Source organism: Mytilus galloprovincialis, chromosome 4, assembly GCF_965363235.1.
Source record: "Mytilus galloprovincialis chromosome 4, xbMytGall1.hap1.1, whole genome shotgun sequence".
NCBI lineage: Eukaryota > Metazoa > Mollusca > Bivalvia > Mytilida > Mytilidae > Mytilus > Mytilus galloprovincialis.
This window is the reverse complement of record NC_134841.1, coordinates 56,194,032-56,210,536: the sequence shown is the minus strand read 5'-3', so window position 1 is coordinate 56,210,536 and position 16,505 is coordinate 56,194,032. Positions and strand designations below refer to the sequence as shown.

The 16,505-nt window shown below is 29.9% G+C and overlaps 1 protein-coding gene and 1 long non-coding RNA gene across 7 annotated transcripts in view; one reads left to right on the top strand and one right to left on the bottom strand.

The window, feature by feature from the left end:
* Positions 1 to 16,505, top strand: part of LOC143072488 (uncharacterized) — a 66,204-nt gene that overhangs the window by 29,318 nt on the left and 20,381 nt on the right. For 3 of the 5 annotated variants that reach the window (XM_076247424.1, XM_076247423.1, XM_076247422.1), the window contains 2 exons: positions 7,866 to 7,971; positions 9,812 to 9,898. In XM_076247424.1, the coding sequence (XP_076103539.1) occupies positions 7,866 to 7,971; positions 9,812 to 9,898 (193 nt within the window). The remainder of the gene's footprint in view (positions 1 to 7,865; positions 7,972 to 9,811; positions 9,899 to 16,505) is intronic. The other 2 variants (XM_076247427.1, XM_076247426.1) reach the window with 1 other exon arrangement.
* LOC143072491 (uncharacterized) lies at positions 13,071 to 16,361 on the bottom strand. 2 transcript variants are annotated; one of them, XR_012977209.1, is made up of 3 exons: positions 16,303 to 16,361; positions 15,785 to 15,927; positions 13,071 to 13,261 (listed from the first exon to the last, which is right to left on the bottom strand). It is a non-coding gene; the product is annotated as an uncharacterized LOC143072491 (long non-coding RNA). The 2 variants fall into 2 exon arrangements; XR_012977210.1 differs by having other exon boundaries at positions 16,318 to 16,355.

The following is a 16,505-nucleotide window of genomic DNA, read 5'->3' as shown; positions in this document are numbered from 1 at the left end:
AAGGGGCGCATTGCATTTGCACCAATTTTTTAGAAATCCAATCTTTCATTTGCGCCACAAGGTTATATTTCATTTGCGCCAAAATATAACAACTTTATTTGCACAATTTCACAGGTAATACAGGCAACATATAAGGGAAAATAATTTAAATATTCATTGTTGTATAGTGAATGAGATTTGTTTCTACAGTATTTCTCCTGGATAATTCTTCTTACTCATTTCTAATACAAAACTGAGGTTTAGAATTATAAAGTGTTCAAATGTTTGAGGTGTATAGGTTCAGAGAAAAACAGAGGATTTTTTTTTTTTTTTTTTATGATCACACATAGGGTATATAATAGCTTACCATATGCATCATAATAAAAAAAACGTTTAGGTGTACCATAAAACTTGCAAAGCAAGAATAAAACTGATACGGCCAGAATTATAACTTTACTGTAGTGTATTTATAGCAACGGTTTTTCTACCATTACTAAGAAGCTATGAGACGGGGTTCACTATAGCTAACTCACATATTTATAAAGGTACTCCATTATATAATTATAACTGTTTATTAAACATACGACATATTTCATATAAGACAGATTCACAATAATATTAAATTCCAGCAATAGATGTTTATATGACAAATGCTATTCTCAAAGTGGTCCCTGAAACTATCAAACTATTAAACTCTATAATAAAATTAACTGACCCTTTAGCCTATTACTTAATATTCTAAATTTAACTTATGTATCAAACCTCTGACCTTTTAATTACCAAATAGAAATGCTGAATTAGACAGAACATATTTATATTAGAATTCTTAATGTCTTAAAGGGAAACTTCGCAAAAAAATCAAAAATTGATATTATGTCCATTCTGTATAAAAATTCTCAAATTTATAGATATTAAAGTTTTATTCCGCTAGATAAGAGATAACCATCGATTTTAAATTTTGAGTATCAATTCTCTGCGTACCGCCATTTTGTCATCTTCTACGATTAAAAATCACAATATGTTTGTAAACCACAAAGAACCAAAACTACAGTAACCGATGTAGTCGTAATTGCGTGTCGATATCTTGTCAATCGTATGGTTGTTTTATCTGACTAACTAACTTGATACGGAAAATGTTCTAATTTTTTTTTAAATAACCATAATCTGGTTTTTTTTAAACTGTTAATATTGGAATTAGTTAAAAAGTCAAAGTTCAAATCTTAAATAATTGTTCCGTGAAAATTGTTTTCGAAAATCTAATTCGTTCATAATTCTATAAAGTAATAAACTTTATTCAAATAAATTCGTATCTTCCCTCATCTGATCACCAGCATGGCTAAAGGTATTACTCCCAAAGGTATTGTGAGGGGTGTGAGGTGACTTCCTGTCGGGCTTGCAAGTTCATGCATCGTTTCACTTCTGTAGGTATTGATCAGTGTACACGGCCGATAACTTATAACTTTCCATTTTGAACTATCAGGTGTATCATATACATCTCTGTCTTGCGTGTCCGAAAGTGATATAATATACTAGTCATTACTTAACTCATACGCTTGTTTATAAATAACATTTCTAGTGTAAAGAATATTATTTATAAAAATGTATATAATACCCCAAAAAAAAAATAGAAATCTATTTACATATTTTTTCCAAGGGTTAATTTGGGAAAATGTAATATATACTCGTTGTCAATAGTAAAGGACAGATTGGAACATACCAGAAATATTGATTTAAAAAATGTACGCACTTGTCGACGATTCGTTTATACGCCTGGATAGAAAGTTACAGAACTATAGCGCAATTTAAAATATATACATGTATACATTGAACATAAGAAAGAAACATACGTGTAAATTGGGGTAAAAGTTTTGTAAATAGACTAGTCCACGTATGCCAACAGTATGTAATCAACGAATTCGATAGACTATTGTATACCAAAAGAAGAAGAAGAAGAAGAGACCCAATTTGATTGAATACAGGTCGATATATATAACTTGCTTTAGTTCATCGAAGTTATGAACATAGTAAAATCACAGATTTATATATCAATTAGATTGTTCTCGAATAAAGGAAGAAACTCGTCATCATCACAATTGTTCCGACATTCATGTAATATATATGCAACTGGACGTACACTAATAATCCCCAAGGGATGTGAATATTTTCTAGGAAAACTATTGAGTATTAAAGTTTCAAATCAATTTCGGGATTTATTTTCTTTCTTCAATCTTGATATTCATTGACAGCAATTTAAAGAATAAACTGCTTGTCCACTTTAGGGGTAGTCTTGCCAGTTGAACAGACTTATCATTACCTTCAAAAATAGGGAAAGATGACATTAAATTCGTTGAGCAGACAATGGTTGAAAACTATAAGACAGGTTTAATATTTGTTCATTCATTTAACATGTATAATATGAATATCATTTAGTACACTTCGGTCTATACAACTGCAGAATATACCATGATGGTTTGATTTCGTCAAAAGATATAAGAGATCTGACAAATAGATTATCACTTCGATATTGCAAGACACCCATTTATAACTTTGTACTTTTGCATACCAAACTTTCGCAAAAAGATAAATCATTTGATTAAATAAGAAGTTGTGGTTTGTTTTCTTGGGAGACACGTACCCAAATGAAGTGGACTTAAGCAGCTATTCAAGTCACGGTATGGCCTTCAACAGTGAACAATAGAAAAAGTATATTGTATAATTCAACTAAATGTGAACATGAAAGAATTAAAACAGACATATATGTTTTATCTATACATATACAAAAGAATATTTTGAGCCTCAAATCTAGCATATGTCTATTTTACAACTATTCCGAGTCTGACGTGTCACTTTCACATTCTCTGAAGCCTTCATAAACACCATCTTGTGACGGAAATGCTTCCCTAATAATGTTAACAACACAAGCTGGAATAGTCACTCTGTTTCTCTTGTCAAATGGTTGCCCTTTTCTGACCCAACAAACAAACTGACGATGAGCCATTAGTCGGCTTTGGCTGTGAGTTAGTACGTCTGGAGCTCTCCCTCTATGGCGCTTAATTTGTACTTATATAGCTGGTTTCAAGAACAACCGGGTTCAGACAAACTGTTCTGAAATGATATTGTCACTAATCCATTCCCCCAATTCAATATTACCATCAAAGAGAGTAAATTCGTGGCAACAAAGACATTCCGTCATTAACGGCATAACTATGCATTTAGTACTCGATATTACCATCAAAGAGAGTAAATTTGTGGCAACAAAGACATTCCGTCATTAACGGCATAACTATGCATTTAGTGCTCGAACACCAATCTGTGTTAAACTGGTGAGGGTTGCTAAGGATATCTTGATTTCGGGAACTTTCTGCAGTTTCCATTTCATGGAGCTCTTCTTCGGCATTCTCTGGCTCTAGTGCGTACCCAAATTGACCATACTCGACAGTCAGAATTTGCCTCTCTTGACGGACTGGAACCACGGTTAGTAGTTATCATTCTCCGAACAAGACATTTTTAGTTATGATTTTATGATAAGTTTTCGGACCATATATACACAGTCCTATAGAAACAAGCACGCACAAATCATAAGAGAAAAATATGTGAGTAAAAGTTAATTGAATTATCAAAGTTAATATCCTTTGGTCTCGAATGTATGTTAACTAATTAATGTGTTTTTATAGGCTAGCTCAAATCCTCATCCAAATAATATAATCTATATGTAATAATCGTTTCCTACCACACCGAGATTTAATGCCAAGCGTTAGACACATTTTAGGTACTAATTAAGTAATTAAATGAACAATAGATAACAATAATTAATCATAAATCTGCAAAGATTTAAAAAAAAAGTATTTTTTCTTTATTCGTACATATTATATTCCGCTTCGGTAGAGTTATCTTCAGATAGTTTCAAATATTAATTAATACATTGGTTTCAAATATTAATTAATACATGGGTTTCAAATATTAATTAATACATGGGTTTCAAAAGTCTACATGTAAGTGTTCTCGTACACTTTTTTGCCTAATATAGACAATCAAAATGCTTCGGTAAAGCTATTTCCAATTTCTATGTTCCCCTTTTTGTCGAGCCTTCGACTTTAGTCGAAAAAGCGAGACTAAACGATCCTACATTCCGTCGTCGTCGTCGTCGGCGTCGGCGGCGTCCACAAATATTCACTCTGTGGTTAAAGTTTTTGAAATTTTAATAACTTTCTTAAACTATACTGAATTTCTACCAAACTTGGGCAGAAGCTTGTTTATGATCATAAGAAAGTATCCAGAAGTAAATTTTGTAAAAATAAAATTCCATTTTTTCCGTATTTTACTTATAAATGGACTTAGTTTTTCTGCGAGGAAACATACATTCACTCTGTGGTTAAAGTTTTTAAAATTTTAATAACTTTCATAAACTATCCTTGATTTGTACCAAACTTGGACAGAAGCTTGTTTATGATCATAAGATAGTATCAAGAAGAAAATTTTGCAAAAATAAATTTCCACTTTTCTGTATTTTACTTATAAATGGACTTAGTTTTTCTGCGAGGAAACATTACATTCACTCTGTGGTTAAAGTTTTAAAAATTTTAATAACTTTCATAAACTATCCTTGATTTGTACCAAACTTGAACAGAAGCTTGTTTCTGATCATAAGATATTATTCAGAAGTAAATTTTGTAAAAAAAAAATTCACTTTTTCCGTATTTTTATTTATAAATGGACTTAGTTTTTCTTCCAGTTAACCAGAGACATATAATACATTATATGTCTCTGAGTTAACATTACATACAGTCTGCAGTTAAAGTTTATAAAACATTTATTAGATTCATAAACTATCCTGGATTTTTTACCAAGCTTGGAAGCTTCTTTCAATCAAAAGACAGTACAGAGAGGGAAATTTTTATTGAGTCTGCGATTAACAGCAAAAGTAGGCGAGACACTGGGTTCCTCGGAACCCTTACAAATTTTTTATGAGACATAAATCAAGGACAAGAGGTGTATATCATTTCATTCTGACACATGATTTAAGTTTCCCGTCTTTAACCGATTTTTTTTTAATTTCTTAGTAAATTAATTCATTTGAATTAAAATAGATAATAGCACTAAATATAATTAAATAATTCCACGGCGATCTATTTTCGTTTGTCACCATTTTGAATATGTATTTTAAATGTGTGTATTAAATGCTCCCTTGTTTTATAATCCACTGATCCGAATAGACAGTCACACCTGGCAAGGTGTGCCCTAGAGGCGTGGTTAAATACCGAAGTGCAAATAACAATTTACCTTTCAACAAGCCATCTACAAGTATTGCCACAGAACCGTGAATGAGGCCCCTCATGGGGGGGTCCTAGTAATCACATAATCACCATTTTTTTGCCAATATAATCACATAATCATTAAATATTTGCTTATCTTTAGTAATCAAATAATCATAAACTAAAAATACAGTCCTAGGTAATCAAATAATCATGAAATATTTGGCTTAATAATCAAATAATCATTAAAAAAACGGCCAAGTAATCACATAATCAAAAACCCCATGAGGGCCCTCGTGAATACACACATCGTATAAACCTAGTCATAGCAGAGACAGTAAAAGGTCAATAAGAGTACACCAACATATTGTCTTTACAGATTATTTTACTTTAATTTGTTCACCTTATCAGTCCGAAAATGCATTAATTAACAATAAATTTATAATTTTTTGTGTTGTCTAAAAAAATAATTTGAATATATACGTTTAACATAGAAAATTTATCTCATGAATGTGTACAATTGCACGTTTGTGCGTTTTATCTTCTTATTATCGGCTGGTTATTAGATAAAGCATAAGTCATCGGCGGGCTTACGATTACGTTAAAATATGATTAAAAACCAAGACTTTTAATGATTGTATTTTATATCCCGGCATGCAAAAACCAGGAGAAAACGTCACGACCTACAGGAAGTTGTTAATATTTTTTCATTAATTATTGAATTTCTCCTTTATTACTGCACATATAGCGATAAAACCTTGTGAATATATATATTATGTCATAATGAACATATTTAAACCATAAGTAAAAAATCGTGAATTTTCCCTTTAAGTAGTGGTCAATAAACAATTAATTACAATTTATTACTCTCTAGAACTACTGATACTAAAACCAACACCTGTTGTTTACAACTAAAATCTATACATGCAAAATCTTATATCTTCAACATAAAATAATTAAAATACTGAAAGTTGTATAAAATGATACTATTAAATTTGTCAAGTAAATTTACTCTCCTATATCGGGCGCACTACGTTTGCGCGCATTTGGGGATTAAAATATTTTATAAATAACTATATTTTTTTTTGTATTTCCCATTTCATTTTAATAAATTATTAATTTTAAAAATAGTTTGTTTATCAGTCAAATTATATACTGTTCATATTGAATTCTAAAAGCAAGTAAAAACTCCGTTATAGCTTAAGGTCAAGTTACAATATATGAATGGGCTATGTCACAGATTTTCTTAAAATTTTGCATACACCTTTGACTTACTGAATTGTGTCTGAAAATCGAAAAAAAATCTGCGGTTTTATCTCTTTTTTCCCTGCCTTATGAGACTTATACTAAAGGAAGGGGTACTGATACTTGTAAATAATTGAACAAATTAATAGATAAATAAGCATTATTACCTGTATTTTCCCTAAAACATTACTGATTGAATACTTTCAAAATATGTGCCTTATGATAACATTAAGAATGGAAATGGGGAATGTGTCAAGGAGACAACATACTAAGACTAACGGAAGGGGTACTGATACTTATAAATAATTGAACAAATTAATAAATAAATAAGCATTATTACTTGTATTTTACCTGAGTTTACCTGCCAAAAAAATTCGCGCAAATGTAATGGTAATGCGCGCAAACGTAATGCACCGCCTATAGTATAATGCTTTAAGTTAGAACTGTCTCACAATTTTACTCCTTTTCAAATATGTTCAAAGTAACAAACTGTGTTGCAACGAAGTTTTAACATACTTTTTATGGTTTTATGATTACTGATTTCTAATGATTGTGTTTTATTATACATGTACAAACAAAAACTGTCTTTATCATTAAACGTCTTTTTTTTTTGAAAAAAAATCCATTTTTGATACGATTTACCTGGCGCAAATGAAATATGGTTTGTGGTGCAAATGAAATGCCAATTGGCGCAAAAGCAAAGCATTGCATCCAAGTCACAATTTGAAAAGTAAACCTTATAAGTGTCTATCAAAAGCAATTGAAATAAGGCCGTAGTTTTTTTATTTTTAGTTTTACGAACCCTCCTACCCTAATTTTTGCCAAATAGGAAAAAAAATAAAATTAAAAATGTTGATTTTTATTTTTTTTCTCCTCCGACCCAGTGTTTTTCATGCAAAAAAAAATAAATTTAGTTCATAACTGCATGAAAGAATCTAAATTTATGCTCTTGGTGATTTAGTAAGTTGTTGCACATTGATTTTCAATTCAAACCTTGTCAAGAAAAAAAAATAGTTGTTACACTAGTAGAAAATCTCCTGGTGAAATTTTTTTTTGATATTGACGGTTGGTATTAAAAAAAAAAATCAGCAGCAGCAGCAGTTTTTTTTTTTTTTTTTTTCGTCCTCCTACCCATTGGTTTTGTCAAAAAATTTCGTAAAACTAAAAATATAATAACTATGGCCTAAATATGTCAGTTCAACTTCAATTTGTCTTAGTTTTTCACAAGAAAAATTGACTGATTGTTTTTACAATAATAAGTTGACTGGAAAATAAGAATGACCCTGTTCCCAAGTCGGTTTGATGAAAATGGTTCAGCGATTATAACATGTATATAACAAACAATAGTTCTTGTGTTTTAATGTAAATTTTTGTTTCTCTCTTTTTCAGTAATGAACAATCCTTAATGACAACCCAAGCAAATAAAACCACATCCCGTGTTCCCAAGCACCCTGCTACGAGGGTCTTGGAGGGCGAGGTGGAGAAATTGGAGAGGGTAGGTAGCTTTCTTTTATACTGCATGCTGAAGTAATGGACAGGAAATAGTCAGTGAGAAAATCCATCAATATACCCATAATAATTATCAACATTACATCATGTCTCTCTGTAGAGTGTTATTTTGAGTAATAGCTGAGGTTACTTTAATTACTTAATGTTATTTGAGTAATGGAGAATGTTTCAGTTTTTTTGCATATCTCCTTTCTGCAAAATTCATTATATTTAAAGTACACAAATAAATAAAGTAAAATATAAGTGCAAAGTTGTAAGGGCTCTAAAACACAGATAAATAAAAAAAAAAATATAACTGCTTTGAATAACGAAAACGCATAATACAAGTAAGTTTCAGCTAATTTTCAGATTTAAAAAGATATTTGATGGATTTTTTTTTGCCCTGTTCATTGCGTTTGTCAGCTTTATAGTTTTGGTTTAATGCTTGTAGGTAGCATTTTTTGTTTGAACTTAACAACTGATTTTCGTTTTTCTTGAGTTTACATGTTGTAGGCACATTTTTTATTTGTCTATTTGTGTTTGTTATAAATGCTTTTATAATTTTTTGAGCATACTAATGGATTTGGAAATAAACATAAATATTAAGTATTTATGTAAGGTGATAGTTGTTTTTTTAATTTATTTATTATTTTCAGCCATCATTGTTGTTAATTGAACATTAGATACTTGAATATGTTTTTTTCTTCTGAGAATCATGTTAGAATTATCATTGCATAGAAAATAAAAGAAATTATTTTAACCTATAATCAAAATCAAAAGGATATTACATTTTCTCTGATGTTGTATTTGATGTCTCATGATCAGGTATCATGTGCAAAGAAATATCCTCAGGGGTCAAGTTCAGATCCAAAAGTTAGTCAAAAACATTTTCCTTACTATGGAAAATATGATACTAGCATCAGATATGTATACTTTATCATCATGAAAAAGAAACTATTGATTTCAAGGTCAGAAGTAATATTTTAAGCTGTATAACTTTGGGACTCACTCAGTATCAGATTTGCAAGTTTAAAGGAGATTAGAAAGAGGGGGAAAATCCTGTTGTTTCCATGTTAAAATGTCAAAGGTCAATTTTAACCCTTGAAATAAAAATCTCCACAATTGGCAGTGCCCGTTTTTCTCTAAATTTATAATTTTGGTTTACCTTTTTTTTTTACTAAAGTTCCAATACAAAAACATACTATTTCTGCTTATTGTGAGTAGGCAGGCTTTTCTTTGGCCTTACTTTGAATATATGACAAAAAAGGACAAACTATTTTTGGTTGATATACATGTAAGATTAAAAGATAAATGATGAAATGTATTTTATTTATGTGTATTCAACAATCTCTTGTAGATAGACAATCAGTGTGACAAACAAAAATATGTTGTGTAAACTATGTTAAGCCACATGTCGGAGACAAAAAAGACACACTTGTTAAACAGCAAAAGACCATTTGCATATGAAATTTTAATAAAGTTCAAAATAATAAAAATTGCCAACTTCTTTAGCTGGCTATGCGGTATGGGCTTTGCTCATTGTTGAAGGCCACACAGTGACCTATAGTTGTTAATTTCTGTGTCATTTTGGTCTCTTGTGGAGAGTTGTCTCATTGGCAATCATACCACATTTTTTTTTTTTTTTTTTATTCAGTAGTTTCAAATTTGTGTTACTTTATGATATTATGGTAAAGTTTTCATGAAAGTATTACAGGAAAAAAATCCTTAGATTACGTTTGAATTTTATAATACACTAAGCATTGTTTTTATTGTTCTCAAGATAATTGTTGCCACACTGATGTCTATATACAACACCACACAGTGCTTTATTTATTGCTTTATATTAGACTCATGGTGAAGAAGGTGAAGATCTCCAGTATTTCGATGCTTACGAATTTCCTCCTTCGGTCAGCGACTCCTCCAGGGTGAAAAAGGTACCTTCCCATAATCCTGTAGTATGGAGCTCACCATAATCTTAGCATGGTTATGGGAAAATCCTTATTATACATTCTTATTTATCTAGCTTGATGCCACTGACCAATGCATGATTAAAAATGGAATATGATTTCTTTTTTTTATGTTACAAATTAACAATTAAAATGTTGCTAAAATATTTTTTCATCATTTATGACTTTTTAAAATTTTTGGTTATTAAAAGGTATTGTGTGAATGTTGTCAGTCTCTGAATATAATGGTTTGTATGAGAGAATTTTGTTTGATTATACAGATTTTTATATCAATGTTTGGAATGCAAAAGCCCAAACTCCAAGATGACTTAAAAATAGAATTTTTAGTAATTACCATCTTTGATGAGTTTATTGCCAATTAGATCTGTCATATGTCTTTATCTGTCATTCTAAACTTAAAAAAAAAACTTACCCTCTGAGACAACTCAGGCAAGGAAAATTATACATAGAAGTAATTTGTGATAGGAAATTTCTATTTTTACCCATTACATGAAATTTCCTGTTTGAAAGATGTAACCTCTTAGAACAAAGAGACAAGCACAAACTTCATGATCCTTCTTGTGTGTGGATATTAATTAATGAACTTTACCCCCTGAGAATTTTAGATCCAGCATAGCTGCAAGGACTAGAATTGTAATGACCAAAATATAAAAATGATATCAGTAAGTCTTTATATTGCAAGATGAGCAAATTCATGCTAATAGGAACCTCTACTTTAAGTTAAGTCCTCTGAAGATATGTTTTTACCCATTTGAATTGTTCTTCAGAAGAAATGCTGCCTTGGTATATACAACAGATTTGCTTTGTCTCTTACTATATCAAGCTATAAGTTGTTTCTGGAATATTTCAATGTCAACCACTTTCTACATATACCTTGGCTTTCCAATGGGGACATAGTAAAATAGGGTCATGCTGCTCTTAACTTAACCATTCACTTTTTGTTTTTTACTATCATTTATCAAATTAACTCGTCTTTATTTTACCTCCTTTTTGTAAAGTTTTCTTACGGTTGTTTATTGGAGTATGTTTTATTTATTTTCCTTTTTTAATTTCGTCTTAGGGGTTACAAAATTGCCTATTTCAGGTCTTAGGGGTGCTTTGGTATCTAGACAGTTTCCTATCATACATTATCTTGTATTGTATTTACAGTGCTTATCCAGTGACCTTTGGGGTATCACAATAGCAACGGCTAAAACAGTTTACCAAATTGCAGTGTGATTTGTTCTCCCACAAACTGATCAACTGGTAAAATATTTTAACAGATTGCTCAAGTGAAATGTTGTTAGTATGAAGTGAGAGCTGTAAAATCAAAGGTAATACTTACCATCCAGATCCAGTTAGTTGATATCTTTGTCATTCTTTTCAAACAAAAAAATGACTTACTATAGTATGAGTCACTGAATAAGAAGATATAATTTTGACATGGAAACTTCTATCATAAATAGATTTTGTAAATAAATAGTTCAAACCATTGTTTTGTAGATGTATATTTTATAGCTTTGTCTTCTAAGACAAAGTTATTGTGTAAATATGATTCGTATACTATTTTATATACAAATTACTGATCTGCTGGCATTAAAGGGAAATAATTTTTATTGAGTTATTGTACACTAAAAAATAAATCAATGATACCAGGCTTATTATGTTGCCTACAAAAAAATCATCAATATGTCTTGAATAAAAAATATTGAATTGCCAAATTAGGAGGAAGTTGAAGGGAATTTAGGACACAAACTACAAAGGTTTTGCCAAATACTGCTTATAAGTTATCTTGTGCTCCATGGTAGAAAATCCCTAGTACTTTGAACAATGCAAAGTTTTGCAAAACAGCTGTTAATCTATAATTTTACCATATCAATAAAAATTCATGTCAAAATAAAATTACTGACTACTGGACTGGTGATACTTTCTTAATTTACAGGGGAATTTGTATGATTTATAGAACTTTGAATGTGTTCAATAATAGGTTTTTAACAGTTTTTTTTCAAAATTTTAATCATCTTAAAAATAAATTTCATTGTTCTTAAATTCAAAACAGAGGATAAAAGTTTAATAATCATAGAAATAATGTTACAAACAAATTAAATGAGGAAAGTTGATATTTGTCAGACAAAAATTGTGACAAAATTTTGCTGATTTTCAGTAATGTTAATTATTTCCCTTTAATGGTAGCAGATAAGTAATTGCTTTAGAAAAATAAATCCAAATTACAATTATGCACTAACTTGTTGTTGGAAAATGGAGCTATAAATTATAGACTTACAAAACAATGTTTTGTACTATTTATTTATAAAATCTATTTATGATAGAAGTTTCCATGTCAATATTAGACCTTCTTATTCAGTGACTCATACTATATTAAGCCATTATTGTGTTTGAAAAGAATGACAAAGATATCAACTAACTGGATCTGGATGGTAAGTGTTACTTTTGATTTCACAGCACTCACTTCATATTAACAACATTTCACTTGAGCAATCTGCTAAAATATTTTACCAGTTGATCAGTTAGTTGGAGAGTTGGAGAAGAAATCTAACTGCAATTTGGTAAACTGTTTGAGCCATTGCTATTGTGATACCCCAAAGCTTACTGGATAAGCACAGTAAGTGTGAGCAAAATTCTGATGGGTACACCACTTGCAGTAAAAAAATCTGATAGGTCAATTTTCCCCATGAAAGCCCATCCACCCAATATGAACAGAAACTCTACATCTGATAGGTCTTAATTTTTAGATCTGATAGGTAATTTTTCATGTTTTTTCTGATACATATAAAACAAAATCTCCCCATCCGTCCCCACCTGTCAGAAATTAACTGGAATGGCCCAATGTATTTATGGTAAATAAAGAATTGTAAGATAGTACATAAGCACATGTAACCTAATTGTTTAAGAGATTTATATACCTTGTATTGGTAATCAATTCAGAAAGAATAGGTATAACTTCCCTGTGAAAAATATTATAATTTGTTTGTTAAAACTCTGTTAATGTTTATGTTCTAAATTCACTGTGTTCAAACGAACATAAAGTATTTATGTGCTAAATCTCTCTAGATTTTTGTAAAGCATACCGGTACATATCTGAGCACATTCAGATATGTACATTTATACGATAAAGGCATAATAGAAAACTAAATACATATTTAGGTACTGTTAGGCGCAATGACCATCTCAATTTTAATAACTATAGATCCAGAGATCACAATATTTCTAATATCAAACACCATTAACAGTTCATGTTTTGAATACGGCAACCATGCATCTAAGAAAACAAATCCCGGTTTATAAACATCACACAATCAACAATACCGGTAAAAGACAGCAATCAAACATCTACAAAATATATACAAAACACATTAATTCTTTACATACAACTTCAATACATTAAAAAAACAGAATTCTTAATGAAAATTAAACTTCAATACAAAGGAAACGTACGATAATGGTCACTGCCCAAACCTCGATAGTTAAATCTCGTGCAAACTTTCATTATATACTGACCGCCAAAACCGGTTTACAACTATTGTGAAAACACAATAGAAAAATTACATACTTCAAAAATCATACGCAAACCGCACATAAATATATTTATTGAGACATAACTAGAAATATTTATGCAGTATCTGATTAAGATATTTTGAGGAAAGTTCAATGATTTTTAGTACAATTCTTTCCAATGGGTGGACTGGAGTTCTAGAACTACAATTTTTATAAAAGAGGGACGAAAGATACCAAAGGGACAGTCAAACTCATAAATCTAAAATAAACTGACAACGCCATGGCTAAAAATGAAAAAGACAAACAGAAAAACAATAGTACACATGACACAACATAGAAAACTAAAGAATAAACAACACGAACCCCACCAAAAACTAGGGGTGATCTCAGGTGCTCCGGAAGGGTAAGCAGATTGACAAGTATCATGGCATCATGGCATGATTCAAAAATTGATGTCACCAGGCAATATTTTTTTTCACTTACATTTGAATAAACATAATAGTATGATGTTCAGATATATGCTTTCGTCAGCCTATGCGTAAATGACTACTGAAAAAATGTTTGCTTTTTCTGCTTCAGCCTCTTCAGTGAATTTGATTTTATAACCAATCAATCTTCAATTGATGTTATCAAATTACAATATAGTTGTCGCATTTTATGAGTATGTATTATGGAGCAGGAGTTGCTTATCCTTTTATAGAACCTACCTAAGTTAATTAATCTAACTTATGAAAGTTTGTTATTTGTGAAGCAAGTTGTTGTTTAAAATAATTTTACTCAATTAAGATGAAGCATACATTGAACTCTCTAGTCAACTTTACAAATTGAATATGTTTAAAAAGTATAAAGTAACTTCAAAATGGAGAAACTATTCTTACAGGTTGCAGTATTTAAAACTGATTTTCATTTTTTTCGAGCCTTCGACTTTAGTCGAAAAAGCAAGACTAAGCGATCCTACATTCCATCGTCGGCGGCGTCCACAAAGATTCACTCTGTGGTTAAAGTTTTTGAAATTTGAATAACTTTCTCAAACGATCCTGGATTTCTACCAAACTTGGACAGAAGCTTGTTTATGATCAAAAGATAGTATCCAGAAGTAAATTTTGTAAAAATAAAATTTCATTTTTTCTGTATTTTACTTATAAATGGATTTAGTTTTTCTGATGGGAAATATTACATTCACTCTGTGGTTAAAGTTTTTAGAATTTTAATAACTTTCTTAAACTATCCTGGGTTGGTACCAAACTTAGACAGAAGATTGTTTATGATCATAAGATAGTATCCAGAAGTAAAATTTGTAAAAAAAAAATCCATTTTTCTGTATTTTATTTTTAAATGGACTTAGATTTTCTGTCAGGAAACAATACATTCACTCTGTGGTTAAACTTTTTAAAATTTTAATAACTTTCTTATACTATTTTGGATTTGTACCAAACTTGGACAGAAGCTTGTTTATGATCAAAAGCTAGTATCTAGAAGAAAATTTTGTAAAAAAATAAATCTATTTTGTATTTTACTTTTAAAGTGACTTAGATTTGCTGCGAAACAACACATTCACTCTGTGGTTTAACTTTTTAAAATTTTAATAACTTTCTTATACTATTTTGTATTTGTACCAAACTTGGAAAGAAGCTTGTTTATGATCAAAAGCTAGTATCTTGAAGGAAATTTTGTTTTTTTTATAGTTTTATAACATTACATTCAGTGTACTGTTAAATTTTTCAAACATTTATTACATAAACTATCCTCGATTTTTACCAAACTTGGACAGAAGCTTCTTACAATCAAAAGATAGTATCAACAGGAATATTTTATTGATTTGTTTCCTCATTTTTGTTGAGCTTGCCATAAACAGAAAGAGTAGACCAGACACTGGGTTCCGCGGAACCCTTACAAATTTTTTTTATGATTGTTTTGAAATGAATGAAAAGTGATTTTTAAGATAACATTTATTTATTACTCAACTGTTTTTATGTAATTCTCCTAATATTCAATTTACAGGTGTGTAAATGAATTGTGCAATTGTATTAAATGAACATTTCTTCATTGTTATTATGAAGCTGCATAAGCTAGTCTTTGCATGTTAATTATTTTTGATTGGATTTGTCTCCCTAGTATAGTTCACCTGCACTCTGTATACCATTCACTGCTTGCTGCATCCATCTATATTGATTTTGTATATTCTTTAAATATGCAAGATGATTCATTTACTCTTTTATAAGATATAATATTTCATATATTATACATGTGTTATATTGATTTTCATCTTTTATTTATTACTCATACTTTTTTATATCATAATCATGGTCACAAAAAAAAAGATTTACAGAAATAAATGATAGATTAGTTTATTCATACCATATGAAATGGTAAATAATAAACCAAATTGATCTAATCCTGGTGAATCTGTAGTACGGTAGAGTCCCTGGAGTGGAGGCCTCAGGTAGTTGATCATTAATTTTCTGCATCAGTCCCTAAAGTGTTGTTATAAAACTTTCTACCTTTAAAATTAAACAATAAGAAAGGAAAATTATTTTATATTTTCAAGTAATTATTTAAAAAAAATTTTGATGAAATATTATAATTTAACTCTTTTGTGAGATTCAATATTTTGTATACAGACCTAAAAAAAATTAATAAAAAACAGTGTATGTCAGAGAAAGAAGTAATGTATTGAGCATGGTAAACATTTAAAAACAAGGGAAACAGAAAAAAGATTTATAGTGGACATTTACAATTTCACTCTAATTTCCAAAAGTTTTCAATAAATGACCAACCAGAATAAAAAAATATGTAGGAAAAATATACCTGAAAAATGAAAAATGCTAAAAAAGTTTATAAATATACAAAAACTTAAGAAAAACAATGTTATTTACATATTTATGTCTGACCTGAATACACGTCCCTAGGTCTGATATATGTAATCTATACATCTACAATTTAAAAATCAATTGTATTGATCGAGCAAGGTGACAGGTGTAGGCTTAAAATGCAGTCATAGTAAACATTCATTCTTTTTGTCAGTTTTTTTCTGTCGAAAGGAAGGATCAAAATTATTTATAACATAAGGTAACTAATT